The following is a 22,611-nucleotide window of genomic DNA, read 5'->3' as shown; positions in this document are numbered from 1 at the left end:
TGTTTGCAGGACAACAAAATTGCCTGTTGGTGTGCATCCCAGAACGTATCCCTGTTGGTACTAAAGAGAGTGGGCAGGATTGGTCTCATGCCCAATGTCCTGTTGGACCCATTTCTAGCATGGGTTCTCCTTAGCTACCTTCCTCCTTCCCCTGTCATGGTGCTAACTTTGCCCAAAGTTCAGGCAGGCTCAGGTACCCAGGGAAGCCATCCTGTTATTCACCAGCCTACGTCACTGATGAAAGAACTTTGAACCCTCCCTGATGCTCACCACCTTCCCCTCTCAGTGGCCATTTAACATAGGATCTAACATTCAGAAGTTCCGGATCAACATAATAATGCCGGAAGAACACAAGGAAACTCTAGAACCTCCTTTAAATCTTACTTGCTGTTGTTGGTCTGTCCTCTATTTAAATATCTAACTCAACCAGACAAACGAGCTGCCGTCAGCCAGGCAGTATATGTCTCCTAAAGAAAAGATAAGCAAATCAGCAGTTTCTGAATGCTGATGAAGTGTACCACCTAGGGCAAATAAATAGAGTGTGAGCTGACAATACCGCTATACTCCCAAAGAAATCCTTTAAGAATTCAAATTCATCTCACACATCCAGTGAAAATCTTCAGAATTCTATGACAAAGGAGGCTTTTGTTGTTGTTGTTTTTTAAATGACACTTTGAGGCTGTTGTAATATTTTTAATATTATTTTCTATTGGTTTCCTGTGTATAGCAGAGGCTGTTGAAATATTTGTAAGAGATCTCCACATGGACTACAATAAAGCATTATCTGGAAATTACAAAATGCAATTCTTCTTAATATTAATTAAGATGCTGTTAGCTATAAGGAATGGGACACCCAGCTAAGGGTGACTTAGACAAAGACCTCACTTTGCTCACTTAACAAGAAGCTTGGAAGTCAGTGGTTCCCAGGGTAGTTCATCTCCAAGATGTCAAGACTCTGGGTTGACCCCCCCCTAATCATAGCATCCCACACAGCATCTTTAGAAAGCCTCATAGGGGTCTGAGGCAGGTGATATAAGGACTACACTTTGAGAAACGTTACCAAGTAACCTCTTCCTGTGTATCTCGTAGCTCCTAGGGATTAATCACCCATTATATAGTGATGACTCAAAAAAAAAAAAAAAAAAAAAAAAAAAAAAAAAAGGGCCCGGGCCGGTTGGCTCAGCAGTAGAGCGTCGGCCTAGCGTGCGGAGGACCCGGGTTCGATTCCTGGCCAGGGCACACAGGAGAAGCGCCCATTTGCTTCTCCACCCCTCCGCCGCGCTTTCCTCTCTGTCTCTCTCTTCCCCTCCCGCAGCTAGGGCTCCATTGGAGCAAAGATGGCCCGGACGCTGGGGATGGCTCTGTGGCCTCTGCCTCAGGCGCTAGAGTGGCTCTGGTCGCAACATGGCGACGCCCCGGAGGGGCAGAGCATCGTCCCCTGGTGGGCAGAGCGTGGCCCCATGGTGGGCGTGCCGGGTGGATCCTGGTCAGGCGCATGCGGGAGTCTGTCTGACTGTCTCTCCCTGTTTCCAGCTTCAGAAAAATGAAAAAAAAAAAAAAAGAAAAAAAAAATCTGCCCTGGCTGGGTTGCTCAGTTGGTTAGAACAGTGGTCCCCAACCTTTTTTGGGCCACGGACCGGTTTAATGTCAGAAAATATTTTCACAGACCAGCCTTTAGGGTGGGACGGATAAATGTATCACGTGACTGAGACAAGCGTCAAGAGTGAGTCTTAGACGGATGTAACAGAGGGAATCTGGTCATTTTTTAAAAATAAAACATCGTTCAGACTTAAATATAAATAAAACAGAAATAATGTAAGTTATTTATTCTTTCTCTGTGGACCGGTACCAAATGGCCCACAGACTGGTACCGATCCGTGGCCCGGGGGTTGGGGACCACTGGGTTAGAGTATTATCCCAATACACCAAGGTGCAGGTTCAATTCCCAGTCAGGGCACATACAAGAATCAACCAATGAATGCATAAATAAGTGGAACAACAAAGCAATGTTTCTCTCTCTCTCTCTCTCTCTCTCTCTCCCCTTTCCTGTCTCTCTCCTTTCTTCTCCCTCTCTAAAATCAATCAATAAAAATAATTTTTTAAAAATTTTATCTTCCATTAAAAACTTTGGGCAAGCTCCAGCTCCCAACTCACACTTAGTAGCTAAGCTTCCTTATCTGACTATCTCATAGGGACTTTAAACTCAACAGGTTCAAAACTGAACCCATTTTCTCCCCACACCCAGTGAGTATAGAATAAAGTACAACTGCCTTGGCTTACCAGACTCTGCCTCTATCCCCAGCCTCATCCCTGACTGCTGCCTGGCCTTGCTCAGCAATATTGTGGCTTCCTACAGACCATGGACACACATGCCTTTCTCCTTGCTGTCCCTCTGCCAGCATTCATGCTTGTGGGTAGATGTGTTATCTCCTCCATCCTATAAACATGCTCCTTGTCATCTGACCCTCTGTCCTGTGCCTGTTGACTGTGTGTATCCTTTGACTGCTGCACTCATTACATTGTACTGTACTCTCCACCTGGTGGCTTTGAACTTGAGCTCCTTGAAAGCACAGGGACTGTGGTGTATTCCCTTTTACACTCCCAGCTCCTGCTGTAGAGCCTCACACATAGTAAGCAGTCACTGAACATTTGATGAACTGGATTTCTTGGTGTGAAATTAAAAAAAAAAAAAAAAAAAAGGAAGAGAGAAAGAATGATAAGCAGGAATATTGAAGGGCAATTTTGAAAGTGCATCATTATGAAAAGTCAAGGGAGGGGACTGATTGGAGAAGAATGAAGGGATTAACAGTGTCTAATGTTTGTTTAAAGATCAAGCAGGGGAGGAACCAAAAAAGGGTAACAAACAGTCCTCGGTTATTCCGGTCAACTTCCCTCTAGGGGTTGCCACACAAGGGCAAGCTCTTTCATGCTGGTGGGAGAGAACTTTATGATACAAACTTTCTACAGCACAGAAATGCACGGGCCCCCTAATTAATCACCAAGCTGGGCTTCATTTGCTTTAAAGGGACCCTTAGGCTTTTAAAAGAGCTCTCCTGTGTCTACTCTTCTTCCTGATTCACTCTCAAGCTAAAGCCTTCTCTCCATGCCATTTCTGCCTAGTTTGTCCAAGTTCTGTCTGGACTTTATGTCAGACAAACCAGGCTATTTACCCATCTCCTCTCATCACAGAAATTTCTCCATGGGCTCGATTGCTTCTCTCAACAGCTTCTCACATGCAAATCCATTCTAATCTCCCATTCCTGCAACCTCCAACAAAATCACCCTATCTTCTGAGCATCGACATCCCAGCCAGCTTCTTTAACATTCATAGGCTGGCTGTATTTTTTTTTTTTTTAACCATAACCCCTTTCTGCTGAATGCCATTCTGGCCTCTCTTTGCCTTTCCTGGATCCCTGTTCAGATGCCTGATCATTTCTCTTCTAGCAGTTGAAGCAGAAAATGAGTGATGTTTCCCACCCCCCTGATTTTGCCAGTGTAATTTCTCCAGGACTTCCACTTGCACGGAAGACTCCCTTCATCCTGCTAAGCTCACTCTCCTCTCTGCCCTGGAAGCCACAGCTCCAGTTGTCACCTCAATGGAATGCGATGTTTTCTCTGCTACATCCTTGTCAGTGTAATACCCTCTCCCTAAAGCTTCTAGTTAAGGGTTCCTGTAGTTATTGAATGCCAGTCTATTTTATTTTTATTTTTTTAGCATTGGGTTTTTTTTAAACCTCTTTTTTTTTTTTAAGATTTTATTTATTTTTTTAGAGAAGGGGGGAGAGAGAAGAAGGGGAGGAGCAGGAAGCATCAACTCCCATATGTGCCTTGACTGGGCAAGCCCAGGGTTTCAAACAGGTGACCTCAGCATTCCAGGTCGACACTTTACCCACTGCGCCACCATAGTCAGGCCAGTCTATTTTTAAAATGTATCATTTAAGCCAATCAAATGTTTAACGCAGAAATATGAAGTAATTTCTTAGGACTGACTAAAACAAACAGGTCTGTATTATGACTTATTAAGACAGAATCATTTTTGTAAAAAAAAAAAAAAAAGGAAAGGAGAGAGAGGAGAAATAACGTGTGGTAGAGATAGGGAGAAATAGAGAAAAAGAAAATGAGAGATACATTGTCAAAAAGAGATGTAAACAGACACAAGGAGGGAGAGACCAAAAGAGAAGTGTGATCTTGAAAGACAGATCCTGAAAAGTGAACCACCTCCCCCCCAGGCACACCCTTTAAAGACAAAACCACAGGATCCAGTGACTCAGAAATAAGGACCAGGCAGGAAAACAAGGGCAACACACACCAAGTCCAGATAAGAGACAAGCTGCAGAGATCGTACTGCGAACACTTTGAGATCCATACCGACATGCACACCTGAGAAGACCCACCCCGAAGAGAAAGATCTCCACCCTGTGGTTTGGAAGATACCGTGGTGGTGTGCATTGTCACAAAGTGCAGGCAAAAATGAAAAAGAGACCCTCTGTCACTTGTCCTGTAAGTAATATGAAACTTGAACTTGAAAACTCCTCCATGTTTACTCTACCACGCCCTGAGAAGGATACGACTGGTGCCGTTTCATAGAAAGGTGTATTAAGAAGAGGTAAATGGCGTAGATGGTTATTAAATCCTTCCCAGTTCCTTTGCCTCTGTTACTGAGGCTAAAAGTTTTTTGGCAGCCTAGAGTTCCATGTTGTGCAAAAGATCAAAGTCATTAAATGAGTTAGTATTTGTAAACTCAAAACACTAAGTGCTAATGGGTGTATTAAATAAATAATATGCAATGCATACTATCTCCAGCCAGTGTGACAGCTCCTGGACCCATTTCAGGGTCCCACTCGTGTGACTTCGGTCATACTCTGTCTACCTGGAATACTCTCTAGTGCCCTCTTCTGGCACCTCCCTCACCCTGCTCACCTTCCTCACCCTCCTCACCCTTCTTCCCATCCACCTGTCAAACATTACACGTTCTTTTCAGGCTGAATTGAGGAACCCTACGTGTCACCCACATCACTCATGTTGCTCAGTCCAGAGAATGCCTCTCCACTGGATTTATCTGATGTGACCGCCCATTAGCTGCAGCACTGCTCACCATGCCTCGCTTCCCAGTTGTCTTTGCCCTGCTATGTCCAGGTACCATCCTGTCCAAGTTGTCCTCCTCCTTCCCGTCCTGTCCTCCACAGGAAGTCCTTTTTCTTCTTCCCATAGATTAAATACTGGTGCTCTTCGGGCCTCTGCCCCAGACCCCGCTCTACCTTTGCCGCTCTCACGATCTCCTTCAGTGGCATTTCACTGTTAGGTTTATAGCCTGCTCCCCCTTGACTTCAGTCACTGGAGAGAAGACAGATAGGTGTGCTCAATCTGCCAATTCATGACAAAAAAAACACCCCAAAACCCACAAAAAAACCCAAAACCCACAAAACCCCCTAAATTTATTTAAATAACACTTTCCATCTATGTGATGCCAAATATGCTAGCTTGACTGAATGTTTTCTATTGTAATGGTGCATCACGCAGGTAAAACTTGAGTCACCATGGGCTGAAGAGGAGGTAGGGAAATCCTCTGGCGCCATCTTGGTTTCCTTCCATGGGACTCATCTCCATGCCCAAGGTGGTTTGTTCCTCGAGGGAAGGAGGTCACCCCCAATGTGTTTTCAATTCACACAAGTGATCTTTCTTCATTTTAGTTCACCTTCCTCTGGGGCGTATTAGTCTGCTGGGGCTGCCATAGCATGACAGGCTGGGTGGCTTTAACAACCGAAATTTATTTGCTCACAATTCTGGAAGCTCGGAGTCTAAGATCAGAGCGTTGGCAGAGTTGGTTTCTTCTGAAGCCTCTCCCTTTGGCTTGCAGATGGCTGTCCTCACCCTGGTTCTTCATATGGTCTCTCCTCTGTGACTCTGCATTCTAGTTCTCTTCTTATAAGGACACTAGGTGTATTGGATTAGCCTCACCCTGCAATAACCTCATTTTAACTTAATTATCTCTTTAAAGGACTACTTCCAAAAAACAGTCACCTTCTGCGGTACTGGGGGTTAGGATCTTAACATATGAATTTTGGGAGGATGGGGTGGGTATTTCAAGAGCGAGACTCATGGCTAGACAGCAACTGGACAAAGTCCATCTACTGAACACTAATCAGTGCAAGCCCTGAGCTGTGGGATATCCCAACAAGATTGCCATGGGCCTTGCCACAAGATGCTGCCAACCCAGTTGTGAGGACAGGGCACCTGTGTACAGGAGAGCCGGCCATCTAGGGTGAGATATGCCATGATATAACAAAGTCTATGTCACAGGCAGGAACTTCCCTGTAAGTAAGCCTAGAGGAAGAAGAGATAAAAATCAGTTGAATGGTCATGGCCATGGTGAGGTCATAATAATGACAATAACCACCTCTTACTGAACCTCTATTATCTGCCAGCACTCTATGCAGACCCTGTCTCTCATCTAAACCCACCTCAGGGGCTGTATTGGGAGGACTATATTCAGTTACTGATATCAAGTTCCTAGTGTTGTGTTTGGCACAAGTGAGCATGCAATAAATGGCAGCTGTCATTCATTCAACAAATATTGGTGCAGTACCTACCATGTGCCAGGCAAGGTCAGCACAGTTTCTGCCCTGGTTGAGCTTATAGTGTAGAGATGCATTGTCCAATTATGGTAGCCACTAGCCACACATGGCTATTAAAATTAATTAAAATAGAAAAAAAATTAATTGTAATGAAAAATGCAGTTCCTCAGTCACACTAATCACATTTCATGTGCTCAACAGCCATAGACTGTTACATTACCATCGTTGCGGGAAGTTCTATTATGTAGCATGGGAAAGGGAAAGAGAGATAATACCTTTATGGGAAAGGCTATGGACAAAAAAAAGGGGTTCTATGAAAAGTAACCTCACAGGGTGAGCTGATCATACATAAATCCCTAACTGAGCAGGTCATGGTGGGTAGTCACACCCCAGGCCTGTAACTTCTTTAGCGAAAGGTTTTAAGCCTGCTCCATCCATTGTTCTTGTGCATCTGGGTTAACACACCTTCGAGCTGCCAGAAGTAATTCCCATGGAAGGGGGTATTAACCCTCAAGAGAGCACATAATCTTGTTAACTGTTAACTATCCTGTAACCCGATTCCACCTGGCTTTCTCCCACCTCCGTGTAATCTTCCTTAGGTTCCCTTCTTAATTTCAAATGCATGAAAGAAACTATAAAGCTGTCATTCTCCAGAGTATTTGGAATCTTGCTCCCTAGCCCTTGTCTGCAGTTTGGCTCAAATAAACTCTTATACAAGGTTTGGACATTTCTTACATTGACAAGGTCATGATAGAGACTTATAGAGATGAGAAAAAAGCATTATTATTATCATTACTATTCTCATTATTGAGATACAGAAACTGAAGGTCTGAGAAGTTAAGCAATCTGATCAAATTCCCACAGCTACTAAGTGAAAGAGCTGGGATCTGAACCCAAGTCTGTCTTAATCTTCTGCTACCTCAGGCTGTTCTGTGGAGGAAATGAGTCAGGCACAGGCAGAATCTGGTTAAAGAGAGAAGCTGGAGAAGGTACTGTCGGTGGGAAAGTAGCAGCCTGGGCAAAGACACAGAGGCACAGACGGGCAGAGCTGGCAGAGGACCACAGGTAAACCAGTCTGGCTGGAGAGGCCGAGACTTGCTGAACTCATGCACTTGGAATGGTAAGTCGGGGCCTGCCTGCCTTGATTAAGGGCCAAGGAGCAAGGAACCTCAGTCCTGCATGCAGGGGTTGAGTCCTTGTCAGATGTGAGCAGGAGATTGGCATGGGCAGAACTCTATGTTAGGAGTGTGGCAGTGCTTATCTGAGCTGGGCTGAGACCAGTTAGGGAGAATGGGGTGGGGGTGCAGTGTCGGGTAGAAAGGAAGGGATGAATGAATGATGGGAGGCAAAGAACACCAGAGGGGCAGCCAAGAGACGTTACCCTAAGATTTAATACTGTGCCATATTGGGCAATACACTTCCTTTCTCTGGGCCTCCTTTCTTCAATTTTAAAACGGTAAGGCTGTCTCACATGACCTCCGAGCCTGTTTTAGCAATGGTATCTATGAATCTGCAAATGTCAATGATATTAGGCTAAGAGAGGCAGTAGGAAGTGTAGTACTGAATTTGGGGGCAAGGAAGATGGTGGAGTGAAAGGTCATCCTGACACAAAGGGGGAATCAAGTGCCACTTACAAAGTTAGGCTTGTCGTTTTTTGAGAGGTGGGTAGGGAGCTCATGGGGTACCAAGGCTGGGAAATGATAAGCAGTGGTGAGAGTATATAGTAATAGGTTTGTTTGGGGGAAAGTTTATACAGTGTTAGAGATCATTATCGACATCCCCAAACATAAATTTTAAATTTCTTCTTAAATCTATGACTTTCTGTACTAGGAAATACAATTTACGTCATAGTACAGGACGGTTGTCTAGTATGTATAACGGAAACAAAAGGTTTCTGAAACCCTCGTTACCCTTACTAAAAGCAATGGATCCTAATGTTTTCTATTCTGTTACAATGCATTTTTTAAATTTTATTTTATTTTATTTTATTTTATTTTATTTATTCATTTTTAGAGAGGAGAGAGAGAGGGAGAGAGAGAGACAGAGAGAGAGAAGGGGGGAGGAGCAGGAAGCATCAACTCCCATATGTGCCTTGACCAGGCAAGCCCAGGGTTTCGAACCGGTAACCTCAGCATTCCAGGTCAACGCTTTATCCACTGCGCCACCACAGGTCAGGCTACAATGCATTTTTTAAAAGCTCATTGCCACCCTCCAAGTTTATTTAATGATTGCTTATTGTGTCACGATTCACAGTTTCAAAAGCCTTCAAGACTTCAAAAAATTGGATAAAGACTCAGACTAGTTTCATATCCGCGGAAATCTTCAGTAAAAGGCAAACGATGTATACGCTTTGAAGAGAGACCGGAGTATGGAAGACTCTAGTACTAATCTGAAGGCTATGGGAGGGCGTGCTGTCAAAGAATCCAAAAGGGGGCTGCAGACGAGAACCTGGGGAGGCTCTGGGCTGGGGACAGTTTGCAGAAGGTATAGTTGAAGCCTTGATTGGAGTGTGGAGAAGAGCAGAGGCCTGGGAACGAGTGGGCAGGAAGCACCCGAGCAGGTGATGGAAGAGCCAGTCCCTAAGGACACTGTGGACGTGAGGGCGGCGTGGAAACCAGGTTCCCGCAGGAACTCAACAATCACCAGGTGCTGCATTTCTTAAACGTGCACGGAATGAATTACTTCTGCCTCTCTGACCTCATATGGATTGCAAACTCCTCCACTCACTCATCCTCCCTCCGAGGACGGCTCGCGCTCACTCCCTCACTCGTTCCTTCCGCACCTCTGTCAGGGAGCGCCAAGCAGGTGCGACAGAGGCAGACACTCTACCAGGGGGCGCCCCTTTTCTCGTTTGCTCGCCCTCCCGCCCCAGCACGCGCGCACACGCGCGCAAACTTCTGGCTGCTTCCTTCGCGGACCGGCTCCCCTTCGCTGATCCGCACTGAACTGCGCGCACACCTTGCGCTCGGGAGCCGGCTACGCTCCATTTAATTGCGGCTCCCCGCGGCCCCGCCCCCTCCCCACCCCCCCGGCCCCGCCCCCCCGGCCCGGCCCGCTGCTCTGCCCTCCGCTCGGCCTTCCCCGCCTCGCATCCGTGCCATCGGCGCTCGATTGCGCGCGGACTCCGCTCTCCGCGGCTCGCGGCTCGCGGCTCGCTCGCGCCCGGCCGCCGCTCCCCGCCCCCCGGCCTCCGCCCCCCGCCCCTCCTCCCGGCTCCTCCCGCCCCTCCTCCGCCTCCCGTGCAACTTTTGCCGAAGCCCCCACACACAGCCATGCTGAGCTGAGCTCCGGCCGGGGACTGGCCGCGCGCTGCCCTCCCCGGCTCCCGCCCCACCGCGGACCCGCTTGGGGGCCGCGGCCGCTCGGCCCCTCGGCCTCCGCCGCTGCGCCCGCCCGGCCGCCCCGGAGACCCCCGCGCAGGGCCCGGGCCGCGGCGGCGGCGGCGGCGCCCGGCCCCCTCCCCCGGCGCCGGCCAAGTGAGGCGGTGATGCGGGCGCTGGCGGCCCCGGCTGCGCCGAGAGCGGAGACACAGGCTCAAGATGGCAGATTCCGACTGAGGCTGGGGGGGCCGAGCTCGCGCGCCGCGTTCCCTTCTCCGTTGCCATGAATCGCGGACACCCCGGCTCCGATGGCCCCCGTGTACGAAGGTAAGGGGAGCCCGGCCGCCGACCCCGCTCGCCCCGCGCCGCCGCGGCCCCCGCAGCTTTGTTCTGCCCGCGGCCCCTCGCCGGGCAGCCCCCGGTCCGCAGCCCCCGGGAGCCCGGCCTCCGGCGCCCCACCCCCGGGCTGCCACCGGCTCCCCCTCTCGCGCCCAGAAAACGACCGGGATCCGGAATTTCACAGGATCTTATTTCCAGCGTTGGTGGGGGGGAGCGCGGAGTGTGTACGAGGGTGGGCTCCTGCCCGAAGAAAAGAAATGGGGAGGGGACGCCTGGGAAAAGACCGATCCGTGACTGTGCTTTTTATTTATTTGTAATAAATAAAGGTGATGCGGAGGAAAGCTTTCCTCCGTTCCCCGAAGATTACCTTTGGGTGATCTTTCCACTCTCTCCACTCCCACCCCACGCTCCTTTATTCTCCGCGAGCCTCTGATTTCGGGGGGCAGTGGAATCGGAATGCGCGGGGCTAGGGGACGAGACAGGGTGGGGGGAGTCCTTGTCAGACCCGGGCAGAACAATGAAATAGACGAAAATCTCCCCGCATTAGCGTGTGTAAAAGGAAAATGTAGTTTAGGTTTTCAAGTCGGGGAGGCGGCCAAGACGGGTTTTTTTTTCTTTTTCCTCGATCAGTCTGGGTAAACCCTGCGTGGTGCACCTTCACCTGGCGTTGGGTCCTTTTTTTCTTTTTCCGATTTGACTGTCTTTAAAGAAGGAAGACGACGCAGGGCAGAAGTGCTTCGTGTCCCCTGCACCCCCTCTCGTCTCCCGTTTTGCTTCAGTCTATTCTGTCAGCTTCCAGCCAGAAATCAAACCAGAAATCAACTAAGTTTTTTTACACTTCGGTGTGCTTTTGTTGTGCTGGTAGTAGGAGGAATTTTAAACCCAAGTGGGCCCGGGTTTTTGTGTTTTCTTTTTTTTTTCCCCCTCAGTCTTTTCATCGTGAAAATGTTTTTCTCATGAAATCATTGGAATAGCAGCCTTTACATACTTTTTAGCGTCAGTCCATTTGGCTTTCTTTCGGTTTTGTTCAGATATTCTGTGGGGGAAATAGCAAATGAGAGGGGGGAAAGGGTTTCTGTGGAGCAGAGAGGAGGGGTGAGGAGAGGAGATTTTAATCCTTTTATAAACCCCAGAGAGCAGTGGTGGCCAATGAAACAGGGAACACATTAATAGTTTTATCTCTGTTGTAAGAAGCAGATTTAAAAAGAAAAAAAAAAAAAACTTATCTGAAAAGAAAATCTGTTATTAGTTCCAGGACTCGAAATGAATTAGGTTTCTGGGTGGAATAAAGTTACCAGCCAGGCCCTGGGATAACGAGGCTGTAAATAACCTATGGACTGTAAATATTTTTTTTCAGACTCTCTTGGAAACAAAGGGGCTGTTTAGAAGGCAACAGAGAGATGTTATTCCAGGGGCTTTCCTCTTTGATTCTGAAGAACACAAGGTCCATTTAACCATTCGACAAAACAAAACGAAATTTCTGATCACTCCACCACGCAGAACAGAACGAGCCCATGGCTCCGTGAACATGCTAGGAGAACCCGTGTTGGGCACTCATTGTTCGTCCATGTCTATGGGAGGGGGCTACAGTGAATGCTCCCACTGTATGGAGTGTTAAAATGAAACAATTTTCTCTTTATTAAGTACCTCCTTGAGACTCCCTCTGCTGGACACTCCGGGTGAGCATTAGAGAAGGAACTTGGCATTGAATTCAGAACTATAGTAACCGGCTGCTTTCCCTTTCACAGGGGCTGGGTATGTGGGTTGGGATGTATTTTGTCAACTTTATAGAAAGCCATCTTGGGCACTGCACTGTTCTCCTCCTGTTCCTTTCATTCTAAATCAGTGTGGAATGTAGGCCCGACCCCTGAGGCTAAGACTGGGCACTCCTGTTCTTACTACCGTGTTCCTTCAATGCTTTCCACCAGATAAAGGATGGTGGGCGTGCAGGGTGTTATGGTGTAAGAATAATTGGCAACCTCAAAGGTCTAAGGAGCAGGCAGTTTTTATTTGCAAGCCTTCTCTCCCTGTCCCAGGTGATCTCCCTGGCCAGCCTCTTTGAACCCTGGGTTTCCCTCGGTCTTGTCTGTGTGCTCTCTTAATTATTCCTGTGCTTTGATCCTGCCGAGTCTCTCTGTGCATCTCTATAATTCTGTTCCTGCTCTTTCTCCTCTCCTCCCCTCCCCTTCACCAGTTCAGCATCACTGTTCAAGTCCAGGCCTGGGTCTTATCGAAAGAAACTATTGGTCATGCTCTAAAACAGACAGGTGGCCTCTATAATCAAGGATTGCATTGCTGGAGCCTCCGTTCACTTACTGCAAGATGTGCTTCTGAGGCTCCAGTGACCTCCTTTTCCCCTCCTTGGCGATATCTGCCGGATTCAGTGTCCCTGATTTTTTTTTACCATACCCCAATCAGGACACGTGGGCTCCCTATGTGTGTCCTGAAGAAGCAGGGCTTTTCCTGTGGAATTCTCCAAGAAGAGTGATTTCTAATGGTTCTTGAACTACCAAAAAAATCGAACCTGGGATTCTTCTCAGGAGACGAAGAATGACAGGTGAAGCATTTCGGCTGTAATCCTGGAGCTTACGCATCTCTTCAGATGGGGTGCAGTCACCCCAGGGGTACTGGGCAAAGGCCTGAATGCATATGTGGGGCATTCTGAACTGGCAGATAGCTAAAGAGAGATGCTGTTCTCCAAACAGGGTATGTCTGATAATGTGAATTACTGGGTGGCAAAGTGTAATCAGTCTTCCACAATTTGCTTCTAAGGGTAGGTTTATAAATAGCACATTAGTTTTCAGTGGCTTGGTACTGATTAAGTTCGACTTCTTTAAAAAGGTTTATTTTCTTTAGAAGGTGAAACATTTGCCTCACAATTGTTGGTTACTCCACCAGCTTGCTGAGCCAGGCTTTTTTCGATATGTCGTGCAAAGGGCAGCTGCAAAGGTCTATGTTGCCACAGGTTCTAAAGTTGAGGGTCCTAAACTCACAGTGAATTATGTTCTGTACCTGAGCTGAGCCATGTCGATGAGCATTGGCTTACCCAGTCAGACTACCCAAAAGTCAGGCTTACCCGTGCCCCCCAAAAATGCTGAATTTGATCATCAGATGAGCCTGAACACCCCCCCCCGAGATGCCTCCTACTAAGAAATTGGATTCTGAATCATCTTACATTAAAATGATCTGATGACACATGTTCTAAAATATCTTGTGTTTGTGTTTTATGTTTTTGAAAGAGTAAGTATAAATATTGTTTTCATTGCCCTCAGTTCAGGATAGTGTGGTGCAATACTTGAATCAGAGGAATGAGTCTAGCTGTGTGATTCTGGGCATGTTACTAAACTTCTCCCAGTTAGAAACAAGTGTGTGTACAGTGCCCGGCTAGTAGGCATTTTCTCAGTGCGTGTTATACCCCTCTGTCTTTTGAGCTGCTTACAGACATGACAACTCCAGAGAAAGAATAACCCATAAATAGTTTAGAAAAACCAATAATAGCGACATTTTTTAAAACATTTTTTTTTCTTTTTATTTATTCATTTTAGAGAAGAGAGAGAGAGAGAAAGAAAAGGGGGGGGGGGAGCAGAAAGCATCAACTCCCATATATGCCTTGCCCAGACAAGTGCAGGGTTTCGAATTGGTGACCTCAGCATTCCAGGTCGACGCTTTATCCACTGCGCCACCACAGGTCAGGCCAATAGCGACATTTTCAATTATTAATCTCCTGCCATTCCTTTTCCAGTTTGGGCACCCAGCAACAATAAACCCCCTCTGGCCACAGAAGGAAGAGCCTTTTCTGATCCCTCTCTGTGACCTTTCCCGACCCTGGGTTCCCACTGAGCTGCCGCTGATGGCAGGTAGAGAATTTCTTATCTGCAGTGGCACATTCTGTGCCACTTTTAAAAGATGAGGAAACACACTGTCAGAACAGAGTTTCAGAGACTGCAGCTATGCCTTTGGGAAAGTGTCCCAAAGTCTGAAAGATACAACCTTTGCCCTTAATCAGGATCCGTTCCTAGTTCCTAACCCGGGCTGGTGGCAGGCAGGGAAAGGAGGTTGGCTCACTCCGCAGATGGGAGGCCCCCGCCCACCCACCAGCCAGCACTGCCCCGCTCCTCCCGCACTCACACATCATTCTGCTACTAAAGAAATGTGGTGCTTTATGTAAGTTACAGCTGCCCATAATGTTCGTGTTCTGTTTGTCTGTTTTTTCCACTTCTCCCTTCCTCTCATAAAGATCAGTCTTGGGGCACCACCTTTGAGGTTTAGGTAGAACTGAGCAGGGTAGATCAAGAGGGTATATGATATGTGAACATTTCGTATTGTTCTCTGAACACCCAATTTGCTACTGCTTTCTGGTAGTCTTAGGATGACGATTCAAATACTTACAGATTGCTGTCAAAGACAGGATTCAGAATAATGCCACCAGACTTTGTAGAACCACTACAGAGCGTGAGCTTAAAAGGCCCATACTTGTAATAGTCCATTTGGTATGTCAATACCCTATTGGAGCCCTGGCCGGTTGGCTCAGTGGTAGAGCGTCGGCCTGGCATTGAGGAGTCCCGGGTTCGATTTCCGGCCAGGGCACACAGGAGAATCGCCCATCTGCTTCTCCACCCCTCCCCCTCTCCTTCCTGTCTGTCTCTCTCTTCCCCTCCCACAGCTAGGGCTCCATTGGAGCAAAGTTGGCCGGGCGCTGGGGATGGCTCTATGGCCTCTGCCTCAGGCGCTAGAATGGCTCTGGTTGCAACAGAGCAACACCCCAGATGGGCAGAGCATCGCCCCCTGGTGGGCATGCCAGGTGGATCCCGGTCAAGCGCATGCGGGAGTCTGTCTGACTGCCTCCCTGTTTCCAACTTCAGAAAAACACACACACACACAAAAATACCCTATTGGAGGGGAAAAAAAAGGAAAAGAATTGAAAACCTGGAAGGTCTTTATTTTTCCTCTAAAAGAAACTGACATGCCTGAAGTTCATAGAGGTGATTGTGACTTAGACCCCACTTAGTTTGTGCTGTACTCTCTACCACATTAACTCACTTGTCCTCCTAACAGACCCACGAGGTAGGCGCTGCCATCCTACTTGACAGACAGGGCACTGCTTTAATGTACTCATTTAACAAACATTTACGGAGGGTCCCTGTCCTCAAGGAGTCCAGACAGCATGGCAGGTGAGTCAAAGCTAACTATGGGCTCACCAGCCCATGGTCAAACTCAAGATGGAATGCTTTCTCACCTGTATGTGTGTGCTCCAGCTCTTAATTCTCACCTGCTAATGTTTCCTAAGGTGTCAAGGGAAGACCCCATTTCCCTGTTTTCTCTTGAAATAGTTTATTTGGAATTAAAAAAGTATCTCTGAATGTAGAAAATATCTCTGACAAATTTCTTTAGAAACTATCACCTCTAATTTGTAAAACATTTCATCATCTTCTTTCATTGCTTAACATTTTATATCCTTATAAATACAGATATATTTCTAACGTGCACATGCCACTTGGAGACTTTTAATTTGTGGTATTTAGCATCCCAGATTCTATGGTGAATGGATCCTTGCATCCTAAGCAGCTGTTGGAGGATTAATATCTGGCTTTGCTGCCTGGCTGAGAGCTTGTGTTCAGGTAGTTTTGTGGTACTTATTGGAGGTGCTATAGATTGGGTGGTCACTCAGCAGATGACTCGAGAAAGAGATTTGAGGAAGAACCCACGTCTGTCTTTAGGGAGCAGGGAGCCCAGAGCATGAGAGGATCCTGGGAGAATGTCATTCACCCTCCTGCCTTTGGGAAGGTGAATGTTTGTGACTCGAAATTATCAGTTCATCGGAAATTATTTTTCCCCAGGAAAAAGCCACTCTAGGAACACCTTCAGTGACCAGTTCCAGAGTTCTGTTAACCTGTCAAGAAATTCTTGGCCTGAAATCTTGCCTGCTGTCGTTCAAACCTGTTCTCCTTTACTTCAGTTCCTTTCTCTAACACCTTTCAGGTACTTGAGGATAACTGGGTCTCTCTAGCTTTGTCCTCACAGAGCCTGATTTTGTGTCCTCTTCCTCCTCTGAACTCTCTGGTTTCTCCACATTAAGAACAAATGGTGCCTGACCTGTGGTGGCGCAGCGGGATGGGGCATTGACCTGGAAGTGCTGAGGTCGCCGGTTCAAAACCCTGAGCTTACCTGGTCAGGGCACATATGGGAGTTGATGCTTCCAGCTCCTCCCTCCCTTCTCTCTCTCTGTCTCTTCCTCTCCTCTCTAAAATGAATAAATAAATAAAAAAAACAAACAAACAAACAAAAAAAAACAAAAAAAAAGAACAAATGGTGGTGATCAAAACTGAATACAGTTCTTCAATAATAATGGTCTCATTAGTGCAGCATATACAAGAAAACTGACTTCAGGGTTCTTGCATCATGGTGAACCCCTGGAGGGCAAGAACCAAATCTGATTCATCTTTGTTTACCCCATGGCAGGTGTGCAGCTCCTTAAACCTAGTAGGTGCTTCATAAATGTTTGCTCAGTTGACTCTTCCTTTAATGTAGTATCTAGGTAATAATTGACATTCTACCAGTCCTGGACTGGTGACGCATGCTCTATCCTGAGTATTTTTCTTTTTTTTTTTTTTTCATTTTTCTGAAGCTGGAAACGGGGAGAGACAGTCAGACAGACTCCCGCATGCGCCCGACCGGGATCCACCCGGCGCGCCCACCAGGGGCGATGCTCTGCCCACCAGGGGGCGATGCTCTGCCCATCCTGGGCGCCGCCATGTTGCGACCAGAGCCACTCTAGCGCCTGAGGCAGAGGCCACAGAGCCATCCCCAGCGCCCGGGCCATCTTTGCTCCAATGGAGCCTTGGCTGCGGGAGGGGAAGAGAGAGACAGAGAGGAAAGCGCGGCAGAGGGGTGGAGAAGCAAATGAGCGCTTCTCCTGTGTGCCCTGGCCGGGAATCGAACCCGGGTCCTCCGCACGCTAGGCCGACGCTCTACCGCTGAGCCAACCGGCCAGGGCCTGAGTATTTTTCTTGTCCTCATGTCTAAGCATCCCATCACCCCAACAATGCCATCTTTTGCTTGCTCTTCAAATCTAGGCTTCTTCACTTTGAAGTTCACCCATCTGTTTCCGGCTCTTTGAGAGGCTTCATTTCTTCTTGCAGGTCTGACAAACAACACAGAGGACATAAGTATAAGAAAGTTGAACTCTTCTTGCAAGAGGAGAGAGCACACAGAAGAGTCTGGATGATTCAGTGTAAGATCAGTTCATCCAGACTTAGGCAGGACAGTTTGTCAAAGTCTTTACAGATTCTGAGTCAGCTAAAGCCATACCTGTTTTACCAGGTTCTCTGGTGCAAGTAAGCAAGGTGTCCTTAGAGTGGTTACTGCAAGTCAGACTTGCAGTGGGAGTCTCTCCCTCTCTCTCCCTTTGGTCCAAAGCCAATGGAAAAGGCAAAAAGACATGATGAACAAAGCCATTCAACTTGTGATTCTCTGATGGATGACTTTGCCATTAGAAAGAAAGCTAATATAATGTAGTTGCCAATTAAAAGAAAAAGGGGGAGCAAGCCTTTGAAACAGAAAAATAATTTTGTGGTTTTACAGCCACTTATTTCTAAACATGGCATTGAACAGATTTGTAGTGTTTCTGAAAGTGGTCTGTTTTAGCAATTCTTGCCTAACTCCTTTTGCTCTAGTAGGTTCTGATTTATTCAATGCCACTGTGTTTACGCAGAATTAAGATTGATTCACTCCTGCGTGTGCTAACGCTGTAAACTTTATAAAACCTTTGTTGTCACAACACGAATGCAGTCTGATATAGGAGTGGACAAGGGCGTTCTCCCCTGTCCAGCCTCTGTGAGCGATCGCTGCAGAACCCGCCCCAGCACTGGGTAGGAGAAGCACTTCGGGTTCACGCAGTTACAGATGGCATCCTGATCAAATAAGGCTTGTTCCTGCAATTTTACCATTTTCCTCCCTATCAATCAATATTACCTCATTGATTCAGCCTATGGAATTGTTACAGTACGAAATGATTTTCCCAAGGGCTTGTGAGAGAAGGGATCCTTCATGCCACTTCTGCAAAGAACTTCTCATTATATAGCATTGAAAAAGCACCTGTCCATGGTATGTGGCCCTGGAATCCTGTCGAAGGTCACATGGTAAGGGAATTTGGAAAACTCTGGCTGATTGCTGGTTGTGGAAGTGTGTTCTTTTTCTTTTTTTTTTTACACAAAAGTCAGCCTATAAATTCTTGAAATTATGCAGAAAAGCAGTAAGTTACAGCCTCCTGAGTTCTGTGTAATTGCACCTACTCACGAGAATCTAGGCTGATCTCATGAGCTTTTGTAGGACAGTACAATTCAGGGGGACTCGAAACAGGTGAGGAGAGGTGAGACAGAGAGAGCGCACGCACATGCACACGCACACACATGCGTGTTTGGTTTTACCCCTGATCCACTTACATTCCCAGCTCCAGCGAGTATGATTACTATTAGTCATTAAGCATGACCCACACCATCAGGACGAGATTAATCGATATTCATTAGGTTCTGTGAACTGAGACTGGGAGGTTCTTTAATGTATTAGAGAAATGCGTCCATTAGAAAATGGCTAAAATAAAGAAACTTTCGTTTGATTATACCATGACTTACTGCAAAACAAAACAAAAAAACGAATTCAAGGCTGCTTAAAGGGTTACATTTCTGGAAGAAAGGGAGTTCATTTATGTAGCTCAGTTTTGCGGAGCAGCAGATTTTCCAAGGAGGTCGGATAAATGAGGTTTTCCTGTACGAAGAGACCACAGGAACAGTCAGAGCTTTTGTTCTGGCTTAACAAGGTGCATACGCAGAGTGCATAATGGCATTCATTTGTGAAGTAATCCTTGCTTGGCTGGAGTAGTAAGCGCAGAGTAGACCAGATGAGAACAGTGAGTGAGTGGGATCAGTTGTTGAAAGCTTTAAAGGGGTTCCAATTCAAGGGACATTTTATGGTGTAGAGGGGATTAATAGGATCAAAATGATGCTTGAACAAGGTGATTTTTCCTGGCCAGGATGTAATAGAAGAAACGAGGTGGCCAGAGGCGAACCATGTTGGGAGGCCATGCGGAGTGGCGACGGCACTGGTCTGTTGTTGGGGTCACACAGGAAGGAGGGTATGCGCAGAGTACTCATCAGCATGGTGACCCAGGGGTTCACTAAGTATTTGTTCCTTTTCATTCTACTCCCACCGCTTGTGGCGGTGATGTAAGGTCAGGAAAGCTTGCTGGTGTTAGCAGTACATGATACTTGTTCTGCAGAGTTGGTAGGCTTTCCCCCCAGACCTGTAAGAGGCTACTGGGTTGTGGTTCACCTGGTCCCCTTGCAGCCCATAGTGTCTCATTGACCCCATCCTGAGGGAGGATGTCTCTTTTTCCCCAGGAAAGCGAGACTATAAACCCTCAGCTTGAGTGTTTTAAAGAGTCTTTTATTAGGAAGTTACTCCTTATGTTTCCCTGAGAAAGTTCACAGCTTGTCACTATGGGCTGCTTATTAACAAATACAAAAAAAGTTGCAGAAGAGAAACCAGTACAGTCGTGATGAGTTTTGCAGAACCTCAGAGCCCTTTGCAGTCATTAAGTGGCTTCCCAAGGTGCATTTTAGAGTCATTTTGTCCCCTATGGATATGACCAAAACTTGAGACCCGTCCTGTTTTCAGGCATGACATTCTGACCCCAGATTAGACCCTATTTGGAGCTCTGTCCAGAACAGTCACCCAGATAAGTATAGGAACACACAGACCGACACAGCCAAGGGAAGGGCCTGCCTTGTCGTTTGTGAGTCCTGGAACAACAGCGCAAAACAAAGCTCCCAACCTGTGACACACCAGTTCTTTCTACCCCTGGTTTGTGTATCCAATCTATGACTACCCCCACCTACCCGTGGGCCAAGGGGTGCCCCTTGGGTGCAGCCACAGGCCCTGGGGAAGGCCCTGGTGATGCCCTTTGGATAGGGATTCCGGGGGCCCAGAGCATTGTCTGGGAGTGGGCACACCTCATGACTCTGGGGACTTCTCTCCCCTCGGGGAAGGGTGGGACTGGCGTCCACACTCGGAGTCCCTGCTGCCCTGCTCTAAGGGCAGTGCTGGAAAGGGGACTTCTTGCTGTAAATCTTGGGCAACAAAGGCGACTTGAAATGCTTCCTGTTAATACAAGTCCTGGCTGGTGATTGCTTCACTGGGTCCTCTGCGCCCCTCTGCTTTTTCCCAACTCAGCCCTGATCTTGTACGTGCAGTTGCTCCATAAAGCGGGGCTGATGAAACTGCCCATATCCTGCTGCCTGCTCGGCAGGCAGGTGCAGACACCATTGATGTTCCTCTCACACGAAACTTCACGCGGAGGAGTGGCTCTCCGCTTTGGTGATCATCAGTCACCTGGAGGGCTTGTTAAAACAGGCCAGCCGGCCGGCTGCCTTCAGAGTTTCTGTTTCATAGGTCGGCTCGACAATTTGCATTTCTCATTGAGAACCCCAGTTCTAGAGAAAGGCATTCCAAATGAAAAACCAGTCATTGTTGAAAATCAGCTGGTAGTTGTCTTGATTAAAAATTTCCTCGGTTGTGGGAGAGTCAGGGACCGGGCATCAGCATGATTTGCAGCTCTACTGCCTGTGTGGTCTTGACTCCTCGAAGCCGAAGGACAGTGTACAGCCCCAGCCGCCACCTTGCTGCCTGTGGCTCAGGAGAAGCACGGCCCCATCCTGTGCAGGGCCCGCTGGGGAAGGTAGGGGCTGCTGCTTCTTCCAGAGCCAGTCTCCAGTTCATCTGCCTGGCCCTGGGGTCCCGGAATAGAACCGGCAGATAGCACACTCACAATAATGACATGTTATTAAGTAACATAAAGAGCTCTGATTTTCTCTCATTTACAGAAGAGGAAATTGAGGCTTGGCAATATTAAATTACATGTCCAAGGTCTTCATAAGCAGAAACTGGCAGAGCCAGGACTTGAACCCCACCTGCTACCAAAGCATTGCGTTGCTCCTGTCCTGGCAGGCTGCCCTGCCCCTCACAGGTGAGTGAGATTAGTGTGTGCAGTGTACAACATGGAGGTACATGATTGGGATCCTTCTTGGAGAAGCTGCAGTGGGGACTGATGAGGCTAGAGTATGAGTGTCACACACACTCATGTCCCCGAGGCTCTGCTGCCCCACTGGCCTCCTTGTCATCAAACAGGATCATGGGACAGTGAGTGCATGGTACTTGGTCCAGTGGTTGTCACATAAGAGGGGCTCAGTAAGAGGCAGCCGAGCCACCAACCCCTACTGCGCAGCAAAACAGAAAATATCTGAGCATAATCTTACTGAGACCTCTAAGAAAAAAACACACACAAAAAGATGGTAGCAACTAATTCTTACCGAGCCCTGGCTGTTGCCAATTCTGTTCTGACAGTTCATACGTTCAGTCCGTTGACGGCTGCGGTGATGCTGTGAAGTGGGTTTTGCCGCAGCTGTGTTTTGCAGACTCAGGAAAGGTTCACCGCTCTGAAGTGTCAGAGCTGACACTGACCCCAAGCAGCCTGGATCCGGAGTTTGGGCCCCTGACCACTGGACTGCAGCCACAAGGTGGACGTTCCCAAACCCTGCTAGCTAAGGGAGGGAAATCTGTAAATACGTTCTTCTCCAAATGGAAAGTGTTCATTGTTTCAAGTAAAATCTGAATAAATGTTTGAAAATTTGAGAAACTGGTTGATCGCTCTTGGTCTTCTTGAAAGATAAGCAGGTGGGCGTGGAATAGCGAGGTCCGAATGATGAAGCGTAGAGAAGGCTAGCTATGTGCCACGTGTGCAGACACACCATGCAGCTTCTTCCCACTGGGCACAATGGGACAGACCCCTCATTAGGGCAGAATGGGTGAGCAGACTCAGGCCCTGTTGTCTGTGAATGTAATGGTGATGAAGGCGGTACCACAGAGCTGTGGGGAGAGGAAACTTGATTGACAAATAGGAAAGGAAGGGGGCCATGTGATAGCAGTTTGAAAAATCTCAATGGGTATTGTCACATCACATCATTATACTGGCATAAATGCTACGTGATTAAAATGTTAAATTTAACGGAAGTCTGTCAAGCACATTCAACATTCCCGGGACTGTCCTAGGTACCAGGTGTATAGCAGTGAACAAAACAGACAAAACCTCTACCCTGAAACAGTGTGTATTTTAGCAAATAAAGCTAAATAACCCTTTTCTTTAAAAAAGGCTTGAAATAAATAGAGGTGGATCTTTATTAAGTGTATAGAGGGGTTGAAATTTCTAAGCTTAGGATCTATAGAAGAAATCACAGAGAAAAAAGATACTTTTTTTCAGTGTAACATTTTCCAAATGTTAAGGCTATTTCTGGTTTTACTCTCATGAATAATTTCTCTGTGGTATT

General features: G+C 47.3%; 1 protein-coding gene and 1 pseudogene across 4 annotated transcripts in view; one reads left to right on the top strand and one right to left on the bottom strand.

Annotated features, from left to right (window-relative positions):
* Positions 1 to 8,835: 8,835 nt before the first annotated feature.
* On the bottom strand, positions 8,836 to 8,945 carry LOC136327828 (U5 spliceosomal RNA; annotated as a pseudogene).
* Positions 8,946 to 9,807: 862 nt separating this feature from the next.
* Positions 9,808 to 22,611, top strand: part of HIPK2 (homeodomain interacting protein kinase 2) — a 174,160-nt gene continuing 161,356 nt past the window's right edge. For all 4 annotated transcript variants that reach the window (XM_066262437.1, XM_066262436.1, XM_066262434.1 and 1 more), the window contains exon 1: positions 9,808 to 10,222. In XM_066262437.1, the coding sequence (XP_066118534.1) occupies positions 10,204 to 10,222 (19 nt within the window). In that variant the 5' untranslated portion in view covers positions 9,808 to 10,203. The remainder of the gene's footprint in view (positions 10,223 to 22,611) is intronic.

Source organism: Saccopteryx bilineata, chromosome 2 (genome assembly GCF_036850765.1).
Source record: "Saccopteryx bilineata isolate mSacBil1 chromosome 2, mSacBil1_pri_phased_curated, whole genome shotgun sequence".
Lineage (NCBI taxonomy): Eukaryota > Metazoa > Chordata > Mammalia > Chiroptera > Emballonuridae > Saccopteryx > Saccopteryx bilineata.
This window is presented reverse-complemented; position numbering and strand designations above follow the sequence as displayed.